At 38.3% G+C, this 25305-nt stretch overlaps 2 protein-coding genes across 6 annotated transcripts in view; one reads left to right on the forward strand and one right to left on the reverse strand.

The window, feature by feature from the left end:
- pnpla6 (patatin-like phospholipase domain containing 6) overlaps nt 1-3816 on the forward strand; it is a 40874-nt gene extending 37058 nt beyond the window's left edge. For 2 of the 4 annotated variants that reach the window (XM_084106964.1, XM_084106963.1), the window contains exons 31-34: nt 440-556; nt 652-739; nt 847-1013; nt 1120-3816. In XM_084106964.1, the coding sequence (XP_083963090.1) occupies nt 440-556; nt 652-739; nt 847-1013; nt 1120-1200 (453 nt within the window). In that variant the 3' untranslated portion in view covers nt 1201-3816. The remainder of the gene's footprint in view (nt 1-439; nt 557-651; nt 740-846; nt 1014-1119) is intronic. The other 2 variants (XM_084106966.1, XM_084106965.1) reach the window with 1 other exon arrangement.
- Nucleotides 3817-11189: 7373 nt separating this feature from the next.
- Nucleotides 11190-24347, reverse strand: map2k7 (mitogen-activated protein kinase kinase 7). 2 transcript variants are annotated; one of them, XM_084104700.1, is made up of 12 exons: nt 24192-24347; nt 21522-21569; nt 18476-18620; nt 18310-18376; nt 18105-18218; nt 16946-17065; nt 14041-14148; nt 13748-13927; nt 13425-13505; nt 12768-12910; nt 12622-12667; nt 11190-12513 (listed from the first exon to the last, which is right to left on the reverse strand). In XM_084104700.1, the coding sequence occupies exons 1-12, from the start codon at nt 24313-24315 to the stop codon at nt 12373-12375; spliced, it is 1317 nt and encodes a 438-aa protein (XP_083960826.1). In that variant the 5' UTR covers nt 24316-24347; the 3' UTR covers nt 11190-12372. The 2 variants fall into 2 exon arrangements, with proteins under 2 accessions (XP_083960826.1, XP_083960827.1); XM_084104701.1 differs by lacking the exon at nt 21522-21569.
- Between the last annotated feature and the right edge of the window lie 958 nt (nt 24348-25305).

Raw genomic sequence — 25305 nt, forward strand, 5'->3', positions numbered from 1 at the left:
TCCCTCCTGCAGTGTGTGCAAACCTGGTGAAAAACTACAGGAAACGTTTGACCTCTGTAATTGCAAACAAAGGCTACTGTACCAAATATTAACATTGATTTTCTCAGGTGTTCAAATACTTATTTGCAGCTGTATCATACAAATAAATAGTTAAAAAATCATACATTGTGATTTCTGGATTTTTTTTTTTTTTGATTATGTCTCTCACAGTGGACATGCACCTACGATGACAATTTCAGACCCCTCCATGATTTCTAAGTGGGAGAACTTGCAAAATAGCAGGGTGTTCAAATACTTATTTTCCTCACTGTATGTTGTCTTGATACTGTATAGTTAATAATAGCAGTAGAGTATTTATTATAGTGTGCATATAGCTGTTATTCCGAGTAGTAAATGACCTCCCACAACGGCATAATGAAAGTTTTCTGTCGTCTTTCAGGATGTGGGTTACCAGCATGGTAAACTGGTGTTTACTGAGTGGGCTCGCGGGGACATCATTGATAACATGCTGAAAGACCATCGCTCAGCGGACTATAATGACAGCAAGAAGACCGATGTGAGTTTTCTTAGTACTCATTTAAACAAGCCATCATTCAATCACCCTTTTTTGACTATTAACATCATTCTCTTGTGATTGGCTGTTTGTTTCAGTCGTGTACGTGTCCTAGTGCAGACTTCACTGATCTCGCTGAAATTGTGTCCAGGATTGAGCCAGTACAAAGCTATGTAGGAGCTGATGGTCAGTTACCCAAAGAACATTTCTTCTGCAACTCTTGACAGAGTTAGTATTATATAATGTAGTTGCTGTACATTGTACTTCTGGTTAACTGATGTTTCTGTGTCTAGCAGAGGAGTCTGACTATGCGACAGAGTACGAGGAGGATGGGATGGACACAGTGAGAGAGGAGGAGGGTGAGGGTGAGGGTGAGGGTGAGGAAGAAGAAGAAGAGGAGGCTGAAGACCCTGAGGACCAGTCTCCTGGAGAATGGGGACCAAATGGGATCTTCACAACAGTGAGTGTATATACACACAACCTTTTATATGTGGTGTTAAAAGTTAACCCACAGTTAACACAGTAACTAACCTCATAACCGGTGAAATTAAAAATATTTTTTGTAGGATGAAGAGAAGACGGTGCGTCAGAGGAAGTACCTCACAAGGGACCTCAACATGGACTTCTCTGGAATGTCAGATTCCTGAAAAGGGAGTAATGCAGGGTCCGGAGGTCAAAGGGCACTGGAAAGAGAAGCAGAGACTCGCCAGTGGCTGAGGAGTGTAAAGATAGATACAGAAGAAAAGACTTCTGAATTAATAAGATTGTGGGGAATTCACCAAAGATACTGTGATTTTGACCCATTAACACTACAATAACCACAACTTGTCACCAAAACTGTGACTCCTCTATTATCGTTATCGTTTTGCCTTTGATTTTTTTTTTTCGACTCAAGACTCTGCAACAACAGGGTCCAGGAACTGTGGGGGCCCACCTAGGCAGAGGAATCACTCCTTGAGAAACTGAGCCACTGGAATTAGGGGCTCTATATCTTTTGAGATGTTTTGGTATTTTACATATTAAATGTCTAAAAGGGAGTTTCATGAGAGTGATGTCTACAGTGGCAGCCAGTGTACCACTATACTTAAGTTCTGGTCTGTTTCCAGACTATGCCAGTTCATTTGAGAGAGTGTGTAGTGTGCCTGGTTAGTGATTTTTATTTAATTTTATTTAATTGAATGACATTTTTTTGTTAGGGTGTTTGTTTGTGTGTGTGTGTGTACGATCACAACCTGAACATTCATTGGCAACTTCTCCCATAAAATGCCATCTAGACTGAGAATGGTTTTCCCAGGATGCATTGTTAAAGGTGGCATAAAAGATGGCATATGTTCAGAAAGACTTCAGAGGGAGTGATGCTGCTTCCTGGAGTCTTGTCATTTCCATTACAACGATCAGATTGTAATGGTAGATTAGTTTTGATGGTATTTGATGCAAGGTTGCCATGCTTTTGAGTGTGAAGTGAGTGTGGCAGAGAGTGAGGAAGTGAGTGTGGAAGTAAGAGCGGCAGAGTAGGGCTGTCACTTTTGTGGAAAAAATCCTGTTCGATTTTTGAGACATAAGTGTTCCTTGAATCGATTGTAAAATCGATTTTCCATGTCTAAAGACGTTTCCATTTTAAACGCCAAATATGGGCAAATCCACAGACAACTAACAGTCATTAGGACGAACGTAAAGAGGGCGCTTGAGACGCGCACAAGTCAGCAAATATTCCTGATGATTTATTGGCATGAAGTTTCGTGCACAATGACAAACTGGAGTGCAACATTCTCGAAGAACAATAAGCAGAGTGGACTGCCATAACATCAATGAAAAACATCACTGCAGTCTTCAACATGGCTGTGTTTACGATTAGAAATGTCAAACAAATTTCGCCTAAGTAGGCGATTGTAGACCGTAACCCGAATCTTTCTCTGTATGCATGAGACTGTCTGCATACCGGCAGAATTCACAGTTTTGTTGTAAAAAGTGACACATTATGCAGAAGAATAATTTGCTGTTATGCGTGTGTGTGTGTCAGAGCCTGCAGTCGCTGTGTGACGCGCGTTCGCTGCGGGCCGAGCTGGACGCGCTCCGAGAAAAGACCGTTAAAATCGATTCCCTATTTTCGTTTTCGAAACTTGCGTTGGTTGGTCCGATCGATTGTGCAATCGATTTTCGAACATAAAGTGACAGCCCTACGGCAGAGTGAGGAAGTGAGTGTGGAAGTGAGAGTGGCAGAGAGTGAGGAAGTGAGAGCGGCAGAGAGAGTGAGGGAAGGGAGTGAGGAAGTGAGAGCGGCAGAGAGTGAGGAAGTGAGTGTGGAAGTAAGAGCAGCAGAGTGAGGAAGAGAGTGAGGAAGTAAGAGCGGCAGTGAGAGTGAGGAAGTGAGTGTGGAAGTGAGAGCGGCAGAGAGTGAGGAAGTGAGTGTGGAAGTGAGAGCGGCAGAGAGTGAGGAAGTGAGAGCGGCAGAGAGCGAGGAAGTGAGTGTGGAAGTAAGAGCGGCAGAGAGTGAGGAAGTGAGTTTGGAAGTGAGAGCGGCAGAGAGCGAGGAAGTGAGTGTGGAAGTGAGAGCGGCAGAGAGTGAGGAAGTGAGAGTGGCAGAGAGTGAGGAAGTGAGAGTGGCAGAGAGTGAGGAAGTGAGTGTGGAAGTAAGAGTGGCAGAGAGTGAGGAAGTGAGAGTGGCAGAGAGTGAGGAAGTGAGTGTGGAAGTAAGAGCGGCAGAGAGTGAGGAAGTGAGTGTGGAAGTGAGAGCGGCAGAGTGAGGAAGTGAACAGGGAAGAGAGTGAAAGATGAGTGACAGTGAGGAAGCGTGTGAGAAAGTGAACACAGAAGGCAGGGAGCTTTTATGAGGAGTTACATATGCTGCGTTCACGCCCTGTCACTATTACTGTAGGCTCAAGATGACAACACGTGACGTTCTATCCGGAGCTGTTCACGTCCTCGGACTGGGAATTATTTGTTTTTATGGTGACACTATCAAGACCTAAATTAATCTGCAGGGGTCAGGTGGTACAAGTAGGAGCTCTGAGAAAATTCCCATCTTACAAGCTATAATTACGAGCTCTACAAGGATGTGAATGCTTTTCACAAGTTGAAACCTTGAAATTACGGTAATTTCAACATGGTGTGAACGCACCTATAATGCCAAAAATATCTCATGTGGATTTGAATGGGTGTTTGTCTTTTTACAGTGTTTTTTCAGCCTTTCAGAAATGCAGAGCTACTTGTGCTTCAGGTAGACGAGGTGGTTGCCTTATTTTGTTATTGCACATTCACAAAGCAAAAAAAAAAAAAAAAAGAGAGAGAGAGAAAATGAACAAAATGGATACCTGTAATATTATACCAGACATGAAGATGTAAGGAGTTTAAATTGTCATATTGCTGAATGAGTGCTAGGAATGCAGTATCTAGTACTGGACCAGATTTTCCTTGCACTCCAAAGCCAAATATCATCCTTACCATATTCACCAACCCAAATGTTGTCCATAATCCATGTATATTTCCATGAAACCTCACTAAGATGTACAAATCCCTTAATCCTTGATGCTTTTGCTTTGTTTCAGTCTTTTATGCTGAGACATATTAGTTTTATATGTTTATGAGAACTGAAAGGATTGCCAACTACTATTTAATTTATTTATGTTACCACTGGCTTTTTTAAAACAGCTTTTTAAAACACTTTAGAGTTTGTAGAGAATAACAGTAAACATTTTATTTAGCTTGATTAGCATTTTTGCACTGATGATAATGAAGAAAAAAATTATGAATGTCTAATGTGAGAGGCTGTTGAGGGTCAGACAGGTCACATATGCGACTGCTTCAAGCCTCAGAAATAAAGACTGAATAATGAAATAATGATTAATAAAATCGTATTTAATGCCATGCTGACTAAGTCCCTTTTTTAAATAAGATGTAATGTTCCTGAGTGATTATTCATGTCTTTTTGAATTGTAAAGCAACTTTATGCGTGGGAAAGTATATTTATATAAAACCTTTTCTATTACATTCTTGTCAAAGTACAGATTTAGCTTCTTTTCTTTTTTTTTAGCAGCACTGTTGATTGTCATCATCATAGAGGTTTATTCACATCAACAAACCTGAGGAAAGGAATAAAAATATCCTTCGACATGTTTCATCTTTTTTTTTATCACAGTCAGAGATGAGTGTTTGTGAGATCACAAGTATCTGTTGAAATTAGTAAAGAGAACATTCATATAACCTAAAGGCAGGTGAGTGTTTGTGTATGGGTGGTCTTGGTAAACCCTAAAATGTGGACGAGTAAAACAGCTTATAAATCAAAGAATTATGTTTTCTGAAAATGTAAAAATGCGTTGTTTAGGGGGTATAGAGGATAAAATATACTACGGGGCAGTTGAATGCTTGAATCTGATTGATTGACGAACGTTCTTCTGAGATGTGTAATTATTTTCAGGGAAATGCGCGGCTAAAGTAGTTCCCGGCAGGTCTTAACCGCATTACAGATCCATATCACTTCGCCAAACGTCCTTGCAGCTTACAGCAAAAGAACCAAAAACCACAACGACACTGACCAAGCAAATACATATAGTGATTTTTTTGTCACAAAATTACATTTTCTTACATACAGACAACTCATAATCTCTTTCTCCAACTCTTCACTTAAACGCGCGCGCACACACAGTACGGACACTCGCACTGTAACGTGTTGTGAGTTCTGCTCTGACGATTTTATCAGTGGCCTATTAGTTTTGCAACTTAAAAGCTACATTACATTTCTCACTACTAGCAAGTTAAGCGCTATTATATGTTATTTTATATGTTATAGCTGTGTGACCTCTGCTATTCTTTAATACTGATTAGAACTATCTCTTTATCGTTATCGTCCTAGGTGTGAACAGGCCTTTAGTCCTACACACAAGAGCGTTTAAGGACAAAAACCTAACAAATGTCTTGAAATACAACATCTGAACAATGTATTGTGTGCGGTAATTGTAGTAAGAGGAATAATTGACGACGGGCAATATCATTATTAGAACAACGTACACCCGTACTGGCTCCTCGGGGTGTGCATTTAATTATTCAGCGGCCCGTTGTCAATTATTTACAACTAATTTAAGAATTTGTCAATTAATTTATTAATTCTTGCTTCACCCGTGCTATTGACATTATTAACAATGACCTGTTTTTGCATGCAACATTTCAAATGAAAATCAGACCACGGTACGTCGTCAAACCGACTCTTGAAAACTATCAGGACAGTATTGCCAAAATTTAAAAGACATTTTTACAAAAGAGAATAATGATAATAGAATGGGTTTTAACGATAGTATATTACACAGTACCTATCCAGAAAACTCAATTTAGTAAAATATTATTGCTAGTAAAATATAGTAAAATAGTAAATATTTTAGTAAAATATTAATATTATATATATATTTATTTGACTATCAAACATCTACTGAGTTGACCTACGCCATATAGCCAGAGAACTCGACTCATATGAGCATTCAACATTTTTTTGAGCATTTTCAATAATGATACTAGCAACTGATTATGGCAGGGTGAAACATCTTGCTTGATCACTCCCATTAATTATTCTGCAAACAATTTCAGTGAAATTCATTGTGGATTGGTGGTGACATTCTCTGTTTTATGGTATGGCCCAACAAAGACCGTACAAGGCCACAAGCATGAAGATTTTGCCGCCTCCTGTTTCAGTGGCAGAAGAGAAAGCTCGGTCTGATTACAGTGCATAAAATAAACCACACAAACACTTTTTTTGTGTTTTATTTGTTTTAGGTTTTTGAAAGTTTTGTAATTTTTCCCAAAAGAAAAAAAAAATCCTGAGGTATTGACAATATAATGGCATTTCTTTCATTTGAAATGAAAAAACAAACAAAACAAAACAAAAAAAGTGGGGAAGGGGGCATCAGAATGATGATAAAACTGTAATGGCTGTATCTCAATACAACAGTTTTGGGATATTTCTGCTCCATTCGAGTATTAAAATGGTACCCAAAAAAAGGAAACAATAAATAGTAAAAAAAAATAGATATATTCACAAAAGACAAGCTGTTGTGTTGTAGTCTTATTTTTAAAATACCACATCAAATATCTTAGTTTAAATCAAACTAATCCCAAAAAGTAAAAATGTTGCATCATAATATCTATATTCTATAACTTTCATATATCCATATACCAGAAAACATGAAAGGTTGTCTAAGTTTGTTGTTGGCACAAAACATTTCTAATTCTTACAATATATTTTCCAAGCTGTATCAAGATGCCAACAACAATAGAGTACATTATGGAAATCTGTTCTTTTTGACTCGAACAGCATGTCAACGGCCGCTTCAAACAGAATTAGCAGGTTTAAACACTTCTAAACTCCATCTATTAGAGTCAAACAGAATTTGGTGAACTACATGGTTCTAAACTCCATCATGACAATTTTTAATAATAATAATAATAATAATAATAATAACAACAATAATTTAAAAAAACCTCCAGTGCAACAGCAGCTAAAAATTGTGAGATTTCCACATAAAGACACATTGTAACCATACAGCAAAACCGAGCTGTGATAACAGCTCAAGGGGAAAGAAAGAAAACGAGCTACACAAAAAAAAGGGGAAAAAAAAGAAGAGCAATAAATGATTGCTTAGCTTCAACAGAAAAAGACACACCTTTGACGCAACATTCCCAGGAACCACTCGTGAAACAATAACTTGCAATCTGTTCCACTTTTCTCATCTTAATTTGGTGTGATCTTAACCCTGAAGATAATAGTATAACAACAATAATAAGAACAAACAAAATGGTATGAAAATAAATGGTTACAAAGGACCAAAACAGATACAAAATAATAGGCTTTTGGTTTTCTAACAGCTGAAGACAAAACGTCTTGCTAAAACCTCTCTTAGCACTCACTCACAAACACAACATGGAAGAAAACAAACGAAAGGTCAAGAATCAATACAAACGACAAAATATCATCACAGCTTGAAATCAGCCAACAATGATGAAAGTAAAAATTGTATAATGCATATTAAGATCAAAAAAGTCAGGAGACATAAAAAGGCAAAAGTGTGTCTTTTTCTAAAAACACAATGTATTGAAAAAAAAAAAAAAAGAATACAGAATATATGTGTAAAAATCATAAATAAAAGAAAATACTTGTCTCCCCTCCCCCCCAACAAAAATGTAAAATCAATGGCAGTTACTTCAGAGATCATAACATGCAATTGATATACTTACAGCACTTGACAAACTATTTCTCCGAACTACCAACCCCAAACACACCCCTCCCACCCCGTCCCAGTACAATCCTTAAATATGTCAGCTCATTGAAGAAAAACAAAAGAAAACACTCTCTCTATTGATCGCTCTAGCTGAGGAAGTCATATTCACTCGCTCGTCACAGAGATAAAGACTCCAGTAGTTGTGTATATACAGGGGGGGGGATGCAAACGGACTTGATTTGAGTGACTGCATAGTGAGTATTTGGTTTAATTACAGATGGGGCATTATTATGATCATTTTAAAAAAAAATAACAATTCTAAAAAAGTAATAAAGACTCATTCAACATGACGGCAACGTACACGCCTGAGCAAACACACCAAAAATAACAGTGATGCTGCCACACACGCACACGCGCATACAGATAAACAATAATGCAAGTGAAACAGCAGCACGCACTGGTTTAGTTAACATCATTTGCTGTTCAGGGATGTGTACTACTACCGCCCGCAGAAATGGGTTCGGTATCTCTGTCCTATTCACAGAAACGCCTACTTTAAAAAATAAAACACAAATAACTGATGCTTTGATTTCAGAATCAATAGAAATAAAATAAAATAAAAAAAGAATTACAATGAAAAACAAATTCAAATAGTGCCAGAAAACAGTGAATGGAAGTACACTTTAAACCAAGCATAAACCATAAAGATTAGCATCTCAGAGATCATTTTTCCTTAGAGGCGTGTACGGAAGCTTGTTTCTGCCACGATAAAAAAATTTTAAAAAAAAAGATAATTGCAACTTTTTATTTCGCAATTCTGACTTTTTTTTTTTCCCACAGAATTGCGAGTTTATAACAGAAGTCACAATTGCAAGTTTATATCTCACAATTTCCAAATTGTGACATATGAACTCGCAATTCTGATTTCTTTCTCGTAATTACGAGATCGTCGCAATTCTGACTTCATTTCTTGCAATTGCAAAGTAATCTTACAATTCTTTTTTTTTCCATTAAATAAAGTCAAAATTGCAAATATAAACCTGAAATTCAGACTTTTTTTCTCACAATTGCAAGTTTATATCACAATTCTTAAATTTTTCTCGCAATTGCGATTTATATATTTCTTGCAATTGCAATTGCAATGCAAGAAAATCATATCTCGCAATAAATATCTCGAAATTCGTTTTTTGCTTTTCAGATTTTCTCAGAATTTCTCGGAATTGTGAGAAATAACATCAGAATTGCAAAATATAATTTTTACTTTTTTCTTGCAATTGCGAGTTTATTTCTCGAAATTCTGAGGAAAAGTCTGAATTGTGAGATATAAATTCGCAATTGCATTTTTAATTAAACAAGCTTCCATAGGTGTGTGTGCCAGCAAAGTAAAAGCCTGACAGAGAAGGGTGACGGACTGAAAAATAACGTCACCCACCACAGTCTCGCAGGAAATTACATACATGAAGCTGTGTATCCCTCAGAACAATCCAGTATCATCTAGAATAACAATAATCATCCTAATGACAACAACGCCACTGGTTTGAATTTGTTTTATTGATGACACCTTTGGTGTGTAATGCTGCGGTTATATCTATAAGGTCTAATGAGAGAATGACGGACAGACAGACAGGCAGGTACCACAGTATCTGTGATGAATATCAACACCAAACAGGAAACCAGTGCTATGTTGACAGCAAGAGTCCTGTTAGAGATTCTATTTGGCATGTGAAAAGAGCGAAGAAACTATTGGGAGATAAATAGTTACAGCTCGTTGTTAAGTATACTATGAGAAAAAAAATGTCCTTTTGATTAATTTGTCAATCCAATTCGATGGAAAACTTCCAAATGGACTCATGATCAGATCCAAAGTGATGAATTTGGGACAAAATCTACAGAATTCTTTTACTAAATATGTGTTATTGCATAGTCAAACAAATTAGCATAAATCAAAGCAGCCAAAATATTGAATGAGGTGAATAATAACTGACTATTTGATGAATAAAACTCATGAATTCATCCACCGCAGGACGGAAACAGGAGGACAATTACAAACATATCTGTTTGTGTGACTCACAGCTAATGGTGTAATAAGGGAAATCTAGCTCAAATATATATAGATATTACCAGCTGGTGTCTATTATTTTGTACAAATAACTGAAAGTCGTTCTTATTAGTAGCTCAGAGTGAGTTGTGACGTTTGTGAGTTGGCATAGTGGCATAGTTTTAAAAAACAAACTATATATAGATATAGGTAAATAGAGATTCTCAATTTACTTGCTTGCTTGCTTTCTCTTTGTCTCTTAATGAATCACATCATGCGTTTTACATGTAATCATTCTCGTATTTGGTAAATGTGTAGAAGACATTGCAGTGTTTTATGCATTTGGTTTAGAAAAAAAAGAAAAAAGAATCGTCCTTTGGGGAATATAATCACTGAGAGCAGCATCTAAAGTAAACAGTAGCAGCAGTAAGATAATAAATAAATATAATAATAATAATAATAGCAGACAAAAAGAACAGTTTCAAGGATAATGAACAAAACCGTAAGATGCTAAACAACACAAACTAAAAATAACCCTAAAAATAAAAATTGGTACATTGGTTCCAAAACGATTGAAAGCTTTTATGCAACGTCCAGCTAGCGATCTATAAAACAACCAACACCTGTTACTGTCAGCCCTGAAATCTCATCAAACCTCTCAAAAATGAGCCAATACTTTCTATAAGACTTCACTGGAGACTTTCTTTCATACTTTCAAATGCCTTTTCCCTAATTTTCTCTCCCGTCCCATTATTTCCTCCGCTACATTAATCACTCTTTCTTCAGTCCCTTATACAACACCATACTCCCTGTCTCAACGTACCATCACCCTCTAAATCTTTCTTTGCTGATTTTAGTCATTTTTCCCCTCCTCACGCTCAGTCTAGCAGTGATTTGGCTTCTTAAAGCAGTGAATCTCGAACTCTACAGCTTTGGTTGTGAAAGTCGCTGAACATCTTCAGCGTGACCCTTGAGCAGGTGCTGAAATCCTCTGAGAACAACAGCTTGGCAGGAAAAAAGCAGTGCCGTGTCAAGAAAAAAAAAATGCTTTGGTTTGCGGGAAAGAGAGAACGGTGAAGAGATTGAAATAATGAACGGTTGTCTGGGTAGATGAGTGGGTGATAAAAGCAGAAATGTTCTACTCACAAAATGAGACGTTTTGTATTCTTGTGGAGGAAACGCTTGAAACGACCTGCAAAAAGTCCCCCGCTTGTCTCTGAGTGACTCTGACAACATCTCTCATGTTTGCTTTTGGTGACTTTGATTGTGATTTCATCCTCAGACACTCTTAAGACACAGCTAAATCCTGTTAAAAATCCCCATTTCTAACACTTGTCTTCCTGAGGTGTGCATTTGTTATGACTTTACAAACTCTGGGCTAATTTTTTTGTGTTTTATCTAGTGATAGACCGATACATAGTGCAAAATTTGGCAATTTTGAGATTATCGCCATTGGCTGATGAACAGAATTCTTTCTAGATATCAGCATCGCCAGTAGAAGTGAAGTGTGTAATTTGTGCATGACTACCATTAACGGAAATAATGATGTTATTTATGAACGGTATAATAATGTTTTTATTAACAATCCCCCCATCTGCCATTGGCTGCTCAAACAAACACAAATTGCTCATTTATAGATGTTTTGGCATTTTAAATTGGGATAAGAAGTATTGTAACATCGAGAAAATGATACACTTCACCTTTAAAAACACCCTTATCGGTCAACCACTAGTTTTTTCTTAATATACAATCTTCTTTTTTAGCCAATATATCTATTTCCATACATGAAAATCCAGGCCAAACTAGTTATAAAAATCTAAACATCAAGGATTAGAAGTTCTACCACTAAGAATCACTAACGCTTTAAGTACGTGTTACTATCACTGAAATGTCAGCCGATTTCTGCTAGCATAGAAAAGAACACTTCTAGAAAACATAATTTATGATATATCGCGCAGCTATTATCTCACTAGTTTCTGAATTTGCTTGGATTCAGTTAATGGCTGTGAACAGAAGGTGTACTTGAACCGTACAGGAAAGCGAAGAACTAGGACTGATAAACGGATAACACACTCACACACACACACACACCATTGCACAGTGTTGTTCGACTACTCTGTTCAGTCCCTGAGTAAGGGGCTACGGAGGACCTCATGACGTGCGGATTTGGAAGTGAACTAAATAGACTGTACGCTTGCTCTTGTGGCTAATCTTTATATGACGGTCAATGCGCAGAGGTTTAGTGAAACAGTGTTATTGATAATGTGAGTGTGCGCGTGTGTCACAGTGAGCGTGTTAGACTGCAACCTGTAATGGTCCATCCTGTTCAATGGGTGGATGAGAAGGACAAAAATATTTCAGATTTACATCAAACCTGCCCAGGATTGTCTGTCGATCAGTCAAACTCCAAAATGAACATTCTAGCTTTTGTTTCTGCCATTTCTCCCCTCTCAATCGGTCCATTTCCACTCCATCCTGTCTTTTTCGTTAACGTAATTTACATTTCAAACCTGTCCATCCGTGTCTCTAAATCAACTTCTCAACATCGCATCATTCTTTCTCCGCCGTTCTCCGCCTGGCTACCTGCTGAAGAGAGAGTGGAGCTGGTGATGGTTGAAGCACTGGCTGCTGCGAGGAGACTCTGTGCGCTCCATCACCGTCAGGAACCAGCCCGCCACGTCTACCTCGGACACCTCGTAACGACGGATAAAACTGTGTTCCTAAAGAAAAACAAGACCACTAGTGTGAACAAATGATCAGAACATGATCATGATGCTGAACTGAGCACTACAACTAATGCTCAAGTTACAGGGGTGATTGAGACTTACAAGCAGCTTGTGGTATTTTGGCCTTTTTCTGTGATCCTTTGTGAGGCTGCAGAGATAAAGAAAATTAAGATCTGTGCACAACTCGCACACAACCGACCCATACGGGTGCTAAAACTTTATGTTTATGTAGCTGTATGTGGGTGTACCAGTCTTTGACGAAGGACTGAAAGTCAGGGGAAAAGCCCATGCCGAGAGGAAGGACTGGTGGGTCCTCTTGCAGAACTTTGGTGAGAACCTCAAAGTCTGTTTTGCAGTTCTTGTAAGGAAACTGTCCCGTGGCTAGCTCCACCTACAGGCGGGGAGGAATATAAATAATCACTTTTAGTTATTCAAGTAGATTGTGTTTTGAAATACAGCTCTTTAATTACATTTACAAAACAGTCCAAAACTTTCGGGGTTGGTAAGATTACAGTAAAACATTAATATTGTGAAATATTTTTGTTTTTTAAAATAACTGTTTTGCATTTTAATATATTTTAAAAAGTAATTTATTCCTGAGATGACAAAGTTGAATTTTCAGTCACATTCTCTTATGAGAAATCATTCTATTATGCTGATTTAATGCGCTATTATTATTGGTGCTCTATTATAAAGGATCTTATTATTATCAATGTTGAAAACAGTGTTTGCTGCTTAATCTTTTTTGTGGAAACTGATGCATTCTTTGATGAATAGAACCTTCACAAGAACCGCATTTATTTGAAATACAAATCTTTTGCACCATTATAAATGTCTTTACTATCATTCCTTCCTGACGAGGTAAACGAGGGTCGGCTCAACAAAATGTAGGAAGAAGAACTCACCAGAGAAATGCCAAGACTCCAGACGTCAGCTCTGATGTCATAGTCTGGCTTACTGGGGTCTGGAGGGTCTATTCTCTCAGGCTAAACAAACAAAAACACAAGAGATGAAACATGCATGATGCATAGTATGGAAAAGGCTGCCACTGAGTAAAACAGTAATTCCTCCATTTTGTTCAACTTTTGCTTTAATGACAGCAGGATTAGCGATACTACAAATACTGCAGAACTTTATATATACACATTTCAAATTTTACCCCATAATGTTACTTTGTTATATATTTTTCAAAATCCTTTAAGACTTTAAAATCCCAATGTGCTCTCACCGCCATGTATGCAGCACATCCGGCGCTGCGAGTCTTGGCCTTAGAATCCACAAGTCGGCCACTAATGCCAAAATCACACAGTTTGATCTGCCCTTTGTCATCCAACAGGATATTAGATGGCTTCACGTCTCGGTGAATGACACCGTGTTTCTCTTTCAGATAAAGCAGAGCCTTCACAATCTACATACAAACAGAAAAAGTGTGAGATGAAAAAGGACCTGAGAGTTTCAACTTGCAAACAGACCAATAATAGATGGCATTCTGAATCAGGCGAATTTAAAACAAAGTCTTACGGCCACGGTCATCTTTCCCAGAATGGCCTCTGGTATGGGCCCCTGGATCCTCTTCTTCAGCTTCTCTGCACACGTCCCCATTAGTTCCATGGCGATGAACACATCCGTCTACCGAGAAAGAGACACCTTTATATAATTCAATATATTTAAAGTGCCCCATTTATGCTATTTTAATGGTTCCTAATTTGGTAATTGGGTTGTAATTCCAGTAAGATTCAGTCTCTCTAAACCCCTCCTTTCTACGAGCCTACCCTGCTCTGATTAGTCACACGGACCAGTCCGTTGTGATTGGTCAACCGCTTACAGTGTGTGTCATATCCAAAATGCCTATTATTACCATATCTGAATTTGTCCTCTGGAGGCTTCCTCAACGCTTGATACACAGTTATACGAACGATGGTCATGGTTTGCTTCTTATCAATTCCACCACATCCTCATCTTTTTGAAGAGCATGGAAAGGTGATTCACAGCACAGAAAACAGAGCCTTCTCGACATTTCGACAACACAAACCAAACTCTTCCAGGCCTCATCTACAAATACAGTGTTTGAAGGTGGGTCAAAGTAGACGTCGTTTGTGGACAGCCAATGAAGACCATAGACAGGCATTATGCAAATTTGTGAAATTGTTACGCAGGCATGTAACAGGAAGTGAGACTGGAATTACTGACGACTTGTTTCAGCAGTTCAGAATCGATTCTTTCTTTTAGGAGACAATAACTTTATTTACTATATTACACACTGCATGAAATGTAATATTTGAAAAAGAATTAGCACCCAAACTCTGGAACAGTCTTCCTAGCCTTGTTCAGAATCTAGCCTAAAAACACATCTCTTTAGCCTGGCATACACATAACAACATTATCATATATTTCTATCATTCAAATCCATTTAAGGATTATTAGGCTGCATAAATTAGGTCAACCGGGAACACGTCCTATAACACCAGATGTTCTTGTTACATCGTAAAGATGAATGCCATCTACGCTAATATTAGCCTGTCTGTCTCATCCCGAGGTTACCGTAGTCAGCCGGATCCGGGTCGTATCCAGATCAGATGGTGGACCTGCACCTAGACACGACCTCATGGCAGCCCTGAATGTCAGCAGAGACCGTGTCTACTAGAACAATCCCCTGTGAAGACCTTGTCGACACGGCACAGATCCTCAGCAAAGACCTCAAGAACCAGACAAGTCCTCTGCACAGACCCCAATGGGCAGCTTCGTCTCCATACCAGCGTGATGAATCCCATCTTCAAGCAGAAGGAACTGAATGAAATATTTTGAATGCTACCGATCCACAATCTGACTTCTGATGCAGCCTGAATCATAATCACACCGCGTTTGTTCGTTGGCCAGAGGAGAACTGAGCCCTGGTTTCTCCCAAGGTTTTTTTCTCCATTTCTGTCACCTGATGGAGTTTGGGTTCATTGCCACTGTCACCTCTGGCTTGCTTAGTTGGGGACACTTAATATTCAGCAATATTACTGATTTGACAGCACAGACACTATTGGATGAAAACTCAACTTAGCTGGATGATGATGACATCACTGTTTTCTGCAGATCTGCTTTATAGCTCAATTTAACTTATTTCATAAATGATGCACTTTACACAGTTACTGAACTGACTTCAATTGAATAATGACTGTTTACGGTTGTCTTATTAGAGCAGCAGAATTGAATTCTGTTTGAATACTTTTCCTGTTTATCACTGTAATGGTGCGTTCACACCGGACGCGAATAGCGCGTCAGGCGCGAGTGATTTCAATGTTAAGTCAATGCAAAGACGCGTTACGCGCGTAAAAAATTCCTGCGGCGCGAATGAGGCGTTTAGCGCGGCGCGGTAGACGCGAATTCGCCTCATTCGCGCGTCAAGTTCGCGCGAATGACGCGAATTGAGCGTCTGGCGCGTTAAGCGCGAATGATTTTATTAGTGCTATTTGTGCATTCACGCGTTTGACGCGAATTCGCGTCTGCCGCCCGAGTTGAAAAATCTGAACTTCTGCGTCAATTCGCGCCGCGTTAACCAATCAGGAGCCTGCTTGCATGCTGCTGTCACGTGGTGAAGTGACAATTTATAATGTTATTTTATGTTTGGCCTCAATAAATTATTTTGTAATATGACTAAAATGCACAATAAAGCAAATCAAAACATAAAACTCTCAATATATGAGAGATACTCATTTTGTATTGAATGCTATTTATTCCATATCTATTCTAGATTATATGAAACATTATTAATCTAATGTAAAGACAACAAACACAATTTAGTGTATAAAAACAAATAAAAATCACAGGACAGGTTTCACTTTTGAAGGCTGGCTCCATTTATTATCAAAACAAAAATAAATCACAGATAAGGTGCGGGCGAGGGTGAACCTCGCGCCGGGCTGTACAGCGCGGGCTCGTCAGGCAGCGACCACTCGAGGCCGAGGCTTATACGGCCTACGCTGTCCTCGTCAGCGTCCTCACCGTTAGGTCCACCAAACCTACCTCCTGGAGCAAATTGTGAAACTCCTGAAACCCTCCGGAGGGTTTGGTGGACCCGAGTACAGCGACGATGTCCCCTACGCAGCTGTTTCTGCTCTCCAGAGCATATACGAGCGGTGATTCTCTCGATTAATGCTAATGCTCGATAAACAAAAAAAAGATGGCCGCCAACAGGTTTCGAAACTTTCGCCTCTGACGCGCGTGACGCGCGAATGCACGTCAACAAACTTTTGATTTTACGCGCGTCAATTTCGCTCTTGACGCGCGAATGCACACAAAGTAGTCAAGCGCATAAATAGACGCGGCAGGCGCGAATTTGACGCGCTATTCGCGTCCGGTGTGAACGCACAGTAAAGCTGCTTTGAAACAACCTGCATAGTATAAAGCGATATATAAATAAAGGTGACTTGACACTCACATTGGTGACTATTGCTCCATAGCACTGAATGATGTACGGACAGTCATGACTCTTCAACACAACGTCCAGATCCATGAGGATTCTCTTATTCTCGTCTTTATTACCCGTCCTCCTCATTTGCTGCACAGAAAAACGGGAACACAATCAAACACTACTAGAACAACACCAGTGATGTAATTAGTAAACAGTAATTACTCCTGCCTTAACTGCAGCTTTAATGACTCAGTAATTACAAGGAAAGTTCAAGAAGACAAACACATGGATATACAAACTCCATCATCCAAAAATTTGCATAATAATATTTTCTGGAATTTCTTTTGGCTTTAGCACAATGACAACATAAATGGCAATTATTAGAATTTTTTATATCACACCTACTATTTTTTCTCAGTAAAAATCTTAAGTTTGAGTCTTAAAATAGATAGTATGTTTTATAATTTAGTCCCTCGCAAAGGCATCATCATATTTAGGGGTCCTTGATCAAAAAGTTTGAAAACTCCTGGTTTAATCCCATCCAGAAAAAAACAAACTTTGCATTATCAGTAGTGATGTGGAAAAAAAAAAGCGTTTCGAAACTTTGAACCAATTGATTCGCAAAATGAATCACTGTTTCGAAGCGTCTGAAACGCCACATGCTGGTGATGCCTGCTGGTCAGAACAGTGTAAATGCAGCGAAAACATGCATAAAAACACAATAAATTTTTTTTAAAAGTAATTAGCGACCGTTTCATTTAAGGTGTAATCTATTAAATGAAATTACCAAATCATTTAATACCACTAAATATGAAGTGTCTCCATAATATGTTATTTTATTAAATCGTAAAGCTTATTTAGTTTGTTTTTTTGTTTTTGTTACACAAATGTGTCATTAAATGTATAAAAATGTATAAAACTGATCCGAGATCAGGTAAAAATCACTGGTTCACAGAGATCATCGCCCCCTCTAACGATGAACCATTGGAATTTTGCAACGTTTCGAAATGGTTATGACGTAACGAAGCCTCGTTTACTGAAATCCCGTGACTATGGCAGTTTTATACATGCTCCGAATCAATGGTTCGAAGCAAATGATCCGCAAAGGTTTCGAAGCTTCACGAAGTGCCCATCACTAATCATCAGCCACAACAGATCTAGCAGAGAAACCGAGCGTTGAACTGACCTTGACAGCGATGACATGGCCAGTCTTCTTAAAGCGAACTTTAAACACCTGTCCACAGGTTCCACTGCCGATCTCTCCCTCACTGATCAGATCCGTCACCTCTGCAGGGTAACGCTGGAGAACACACACACACACAAGGTCGGGCACTTTTCCCACTTTCAATATCGTCAGGATCTATAAAGACAGACTCTGACTGGTGGCTCACCTGTCCGTCAATCTTCAGATATCCGGTTTGTTTCATGATTTCCTGAAGCTTTTGATCGATTTCAGCACTGAAGATAAAACCATAAGCAACAGATTAACACACTAAGACCTTTACTTTCTTAAAATGAGAACTGAGCACACTACACCATGCTGAGCATGTGACGTACTTCTCTAGGCTCTTCTGTAGGCAGTAGGGTGGGGTGGGAAGCGTGAGCATTTGTCGGGGTCTGCTAGGGTACGAGGGGTGTTGAGGAGAGCTTTCTGAAGAGGATGAGCGACTTCCTCCATCGTTGGCCAATGGTAACTGTAAAGCTGTAAAGACAGAACAGAAGGTTGGAACGAGTGGGAGAATGGACAGACGACAGCAAGTCAGTGACCGTCAATTGATTACAGGGGCAAATGTTCACGACGGACCCTAATTTAAGAGCCTCAGGTCTGAGGGTCCAGAATCTGACAGCTGATCCAGATTCACTCTGAGGTCTATTTTACCTCCTCATAGTACAGTAGACTACTAAAAATCGGGGGTAGCGTGTATGAAAAGTGTCAAACTGCAACATGCTTATTTTTAAATGCCATTCTTAATATATTAAAAGCTTTCATTACTGAAAATATAACATCAATAATAAATTATTAAATAATACAAATAAAATAATGTGTTTTCTAATAGTTATTGTTGGAATTACAACTATTGTAATAAAAAATTTAATTGATTTGTTCTAATAATTATTATTGTTATAATAATATACAAATATAAATCAAACATACTTGTTACAGCATCTAATAAAAATAAATAATTATTATTGTTGTTATATAATAATATAAAACAAAATGAATTTGTTTTCTAACAATTTGTTCTTGTTGATGTTATTAAAGATAACAAACATAAGATGTTTGTCTCATAATAATAATATTATTATAAATTAAATTTGTTATATTTATTATCATATATAATAACAAAACATAACAATAACAGATTTGACAATATTAACAACAACCATTTTTTCCTAATAATAATAAAAATATTAATCATCTTTTGAAATATGACCTGGGCATTTCTTGACAGGTTTTGTGAGATTCACTACATCTTGATTGCGAGTTGTGGAGCACATTTTGGGTCAGTGTTTAATTACCGTCCATGGAAAACCAGTCAAAGTCTGTTTTACTGTCTTAAAAAGACATTTGTGACAATGTAAAATCCTGAGGAAATATCAATCACACAAAGACAGTAATAACTGTCCATGTCATGCCGAGATCAGACACACTCACACACAGAAGTGACAAAGGCTGCCAAACAGTGAAAACCAGCCATTGGAGTTAGTGTTAGCATTCCCAGCATGCACCGGGGCAGAGTCTTATGAGAGACAAGCAGAAGTCACCACCGGGTGACATTTGGCATTCGCTCACCAAACCGTGCAAAACGAAACAATTGATACATTTTCTATATGTTGTTTGAGCATAGAAACGACACTGCTTTTTCAGGGTTTGACAAATAAAGAGGAAAAGGAGAAAGGGATAACCGCTGAACTTCTGATTCCTCCTCAGAAAAACCTGTTCATGGGAGAGAATCGGTTAGCTTGGGTTAGTCAGTGAGGTCAAGCAATTCAGTGCAGAAACACCTGCTGGACACACACACACAGGCGACTACGTGGCCGTAATTCACATCTGTGCAGAAAACAGAGCCGAAGACGTCTCTTCCGGAAAGAACGGACAAAGAGCTGAGAGACAGGAGAGGCCAGACAAGCTCAGACCCAACAGTTACTGAACACAGAACACCCTGTCGAGTGCCGCCATAGCTGTGTGTTTGTGTGTGTGGAGGTGTTCACTCAGTCGGGCCGTGCAGTTATAGCCAACAACATGCACAATGTCTGATCTTCCAACAAAACAAGTTAATCCTACACACAGGTCTCACACTCACACCACGCACACACACGCTCGCAGATCCCTTTTCATGTTCAGGTGGGAAAAGGAAATGAGAGAAGGAATTAAAGAAAGGAAGAGAGAGAGGAAGATGATTTTTGAATATAGACAAAGTGAACAAAAACAGAATGAGATTTCAGCACTGAAAGTTTGAAAGTTCAAGTTTTCTTGAAACATATATCATGCACTTAATTATATTTAATTAAATTATAGAAACTGTTTATGTAAATGAGATGAAAGAAAGCCAACATGAGATTAAAATGGACCCTATTTACTTTTATTTAAGTTTACCCTATTTAAGTGTGGTGTGAGGAGGATGTTGTTGTTTTTTTTAAAGAAATAAATTAATAGTTTTATTCAGCAAGAATGCATTAAATTGATCAAAAGTGACCGTAAACATTTATAATGTTAAAAAAAGCTTTCAAAATGCTGTTCTTTTGAACTTTCTACTCAAAGAATATATGTATCCTGGAATTCACAAAAATATTAGGCAGCACAACTGTATTTAACATTGATCATTATTAAAGATATGTTTCTTGAGCATCAAATCATCATATTAGACTGGTTTCTGAAGGATCATGTGACACTAAAGACTGGAGTAATGATGCTGAAGATTCTGATTTAATCGCAGGAATAAATTACCTTTTAAAATACAATGAAACAGAAAACAGCTATTTTAAGCTGTAATAATATTTTAAAAAATGTTCTGTGTTTTGAGCATAGGCTACTTTCAAAAACATGTTTTGTGAATTAAAGGTAAATTCAGTAATGTTTAAATGTATTTCATTTTTATGTAAATATTATACTGCCTGAACTCTGCTCAATAGCAGCACACAGAAAATTAGCTAAATTAAGATATCGTATTTTGCTTCCATGCAAAATCGCAAACTTATTCTGAATGGGACATAAAAACAACATAACCCAGAGGACAAAAAAATGAGCTGATGTCTCCAACCTTTTTTTTTTTTTTACTGATAAATAAAATCAAGTCCTTTCCTGCATCCTGCATTTATTCTTGATGTTTCACGTCACACTACGAAAGCAAAAAGGCTGGCAAATGCCATTTCGTGTAGACTTTTAGAAAGAGAGCGTGAGAAAGAGACTTAGAAGAGAAAGAGGGAAAGAAAGAATGATAGTTGGCAGAATCTAAAAAAAAATGGAGAGGAGAGAAAGAGAAGAGAGCAAAAGAGAGATGATGTAGTGAATGTAACCTGCAAGGTAAAGAGAGAGAAGGAGAGAGAGGGTGATGCAGCGTGATGATGATGGTGGTGATGGTGGTGATGGTGATGATGGTACCTGCGCGCTGGGAGGGAGCTGGAGCTGGACTGAGCTGGATCACGATGACTAGATACAGAGGAGAAAAAATACACACACACTCATTACTAAAAGCCCACACACACCTACAGGAATCACTCTGTCCTCTCTTCAAATGTTATGATTCACCGGCTTCAACACGAGCACACTTCACCAAGCCTATTTAATACTGACACACACCACCTAAAAAACACACATCCAGATAATGACAGAATCCGATATGGGGGAAAATCTGTTAGTTAAGCCGAATGTGTTTAAATATGGTCATTTTTCTTTCATCTGAGAAAGCACTACACACTTTTTGGTATCTGAAACCATAATTAAAGGCATATTCTACCAAATAAATTTAAGTGTCACCCTAATGTAATGCGGTTTTATGCAAAAAAAAAGAAAAAAAAAAGAAGATCTCTAGATATTTTCTGGGATTTTGACGATATTTTGCCTCTTCCACAGAAGAAAGAAAGTCATGGTGGGGTGTAAATCATATCAATTTTCATTTTTGGGTGATCTGTCCCTTTAAATTGATCATTAGTCCAGTGGTTCCCAAACTATTTCTGCCAGGCGTCCCTTTTGTAGAGAAAAATATATTCAAACCCCCCACTTACATGCACCCATAAATACACTCTCAGACACGACCTTGCTTGCAAAATCCTATAGGATTTATTAGAAATACTATAATAAATACAACTTCTCAACTTCAAGGGGCTTCTCTTTGTGTTCGTGATGTGAAGTCTATAAGTGCCATCTCAACTTCGGCTTCATGCTGTCAGAAGCTAAAATTTTGAGGCACACAACACACTGTGGTCACTCTTCATTACCCACCGTTGTACTGGTGAATCCCAGGGCAAGATATCGCCTCTTGTCTTGAGGCGGTCTACATTGGACTTTATACACTTCTTCAATCGTGCCATCTATTATTCCACGACAACCGATAATAGGCCACTCAAACGGGTATTGTGAGTAATCTTGAGGTAATAAAATATATCAAATTCATATTTTGTTCTCATTTACTTATGTTGCAAGTAGACACATAAGCAGTGGGGTAATTTCACAGTGGGGTCTTGTCTCACCCTGAAGAGCGTAACAATCTGCTGACTGTACACTAGCCCTTAGTCTTAGGCTGCATCTGAAAAACGCACACTACCCTGCTATATAGTAGACAAAAAACAGTATGTGACAAAAGTAGTATGTCAGAATTCACAGTACTAATAAAAGATACAGGCAAAAAGTCACTTCTTCGGGCGAGATTCTGAAGAGTGCATACGGTGGACAGGACACTTTACTATCCCAGATTCAGCTTCCAAGGCTGTAAGCAATTGTAAACACACAGTTAACACTGTCGTCGGTTTTACCATATGAGTTCGAGCCCGAGTCGGATTCTGAAAAGCGGAAGATCAAGCAAATCGATAGGAACCAACTTTTCAAGTACGCCTTGAGACAGTGGAAAGTAGTCTTTGTATATAGCCGGCGTTGTACTCTCCCAGGTTCAGGTCAGGAAGCCGTCCTCTGTAAAATCTGCTGTGCACGAGCAAACTTTTGGGTTGTACCGCTCAAGAAAAGCTTTAGAAATAAATATTAACCGCTGATTCCTAATTTCATCCATTTTCAGAAGGCCAAACAAAGCGGTTTTGCTTTCGCTCCAGGAATTAGTTTACACAGACATGCTTCAGTTACTGTCTATGACCATGTAGCAGCATCAAGAGACTAAATTATATCTGCATATTATAAATACACAAGCTGACAATCTGAAAGTGTTTATGATTAGGGTAAAAAAGAGCCAGCACAAGCCAACAATTGACAGCAATAGTGGGTGTCTAGGAAAGTAATGTACTGGGACATCAGCACATCAAATTAAACACAATTTCAGTGAATATTTCTGTGTGGGGGAAGTTTGAGAACAGATACAGATTCACTCTAGCCGGAAAACAAGCAAATCTTTCACATAAAATGAATGTTAAAATACTTGAAATGATCTGAAATACACTCCTAACATGATCCCCTTCGTATCTATAAAAACCACTACAACGTGGCCATGGTTTCAAGACAATCCTCTTACAGACAAAAGCTTAAGACGTTAAATTATAAAGGAGAAACAAAACATGTATTTTCTCATTCTCTAAATACAGACCAGTGACAGACTCAAGAGAAACACCAAACCAGCAATTCACAACAACAAATCTGCCATGACTGATGACTTTACAACACTAAACACCAACAGCAGCTCTAAATGATGGTATTCCCACTGATATTGTGTGAGAAGAACAGACAAGGAGAATCTGACAGACAAACAAACACAGATAAAAAGACAAAACAGTCTTTCAGACAGATAGAAGAGAATCAGACAGACATTCAGTGAGAATGATATGCGAGTATCAGGGCCTGCTAAACAACTAACGTTAGCCGCCAGGCTAATGCTAGTGAGCTGACTGCCAGATATTTTTATTTATTTATTTATTTTAAAGAACATATCCGTAGTAAACTATTTGAAGTACAAACCCTGGTAAACAGAATCCCCCAGACCTTTAACAGCGAATCCTAAAAGTAAATGTGAGTGAGGTGTCAGGATTTTATCGGTTTGTTTATATCATGTAGAAGGTATTTCATCTCTCCGTCGTTATGATCAATCCCGCGTTCACTCTCTCAAACACTCACTTGGCCTCGGGCGCGTCCGCTGCGGGCTCATGTCGATGTTCAGGTCGATTCGTTTGCGGGCTTCTTTATTTTCCTGCTTGAGTTTCTCCTCGATTCGGGAGAGTCTCTGCTCCAGCGACGACATCTTGAAAACTTCAGCGGCCCCATCAAGCGCCGCGACTCACTGCTCTCTAGCGGCGCTGTTGAGGAAACACACCGCGCCTTCACAGCCGCCCTCTAGCGACCAACGAGGAACACCGAGCCGAGGCTAAATAGTTTATATTTCACAGCCAAATTTATATATAAAATTACCTCCCACGGGCACGGACACACAGAAATAATACGAATAACTAATCATATAAAACACACAATAACTATTCATATTATTTGTTTATGTATCCAAAAGTCTTTTTAAATGTACGCTTTATTTTATATATATATATATATATATATATATAAAATAAAGCGTACATTTAAGGTTACAAACAATATTGCCTAAACATCAATTCAATAAAATGTCAGGAAAAAGTACCAGGAACAGTAAAAAAAAATAATGTGTATATATATACACATTATTTTTTTTTACTGTTCCTGGTACTTTTTCCTGACATTTTATTGAATTGATGTTTAGGCAATATTGTTTGTAACCTAGCTGCTTAAAGGAGTAGTTCACTTTAAAATGAAAATTCTGTCATCATATACTCACCCTCATGTTGTTTCAAACCTGTATGAATGTCCTTCTTCTGCTGAACACAAAGGAAGATATTTAGAAGAATATCAGTAACCAGACAGTTTTTGGGTCCCATTGACTTCCATAGTAGGAAAAATATATAACTTACTATGGAAGTCAATGGGACCCAAAAACTGTCTGGTTACTGACATTCTTCTAAATATCTTCCTTTGTGTTCAGCAGAAGAAGGACATTCATACAGGTTTGAAACAACATGAGGGTGAGTATATGATGACAGAATTTTCATTTTAAAGTGAACTACTCCTTTAAAGGTAGGGTAGGTGATTTGTTCCAGAAAATTATTTTTGTTATGAGTCTCTTCACATACTGATAGCAATCACTAAGTTAAGTGGTCTAAATATATTTATATATTGTCTGTGGAAGGCATATGATCATAAAATATTC

Source organism: Abramis brama (genome assembly GCF_963993115.1).
Source record: "Abramis brama genome assembly, chromosome: 2".
Taxonomy (NCBI): Eukaryota; Metazoa; Chordata; class Actinopteri; order Cypriniformes; family Leuciscidae; genus Abramis; species Abramis brama.

Excerpts from the sequence above, each read along its gene's own strand:
- map2k7 (XM_084104700.1), bottom strand. The coding sequence starts at position 24,315 with ATGTCGTCGCTGGAGCAGAGACTCTCCCGAATCGAGGAGAAACTCAAG. Across the intron at positions 18,377-18,475 it reads CTACAGAAGAGCCTAGAGAA|TGCTGAAATCGATCAAAAGC; the intron begins GTACGTCACATG and ends TTTTATCTTCAG. Across the intron at positions 13,928-14,040 it reads TGGGAAAGATGACCGTGGCC|ATTGTGAAGGCTCTGCTTTA; the intron begins GTAAGACTTTGT and ends GTTTGTATGTAG.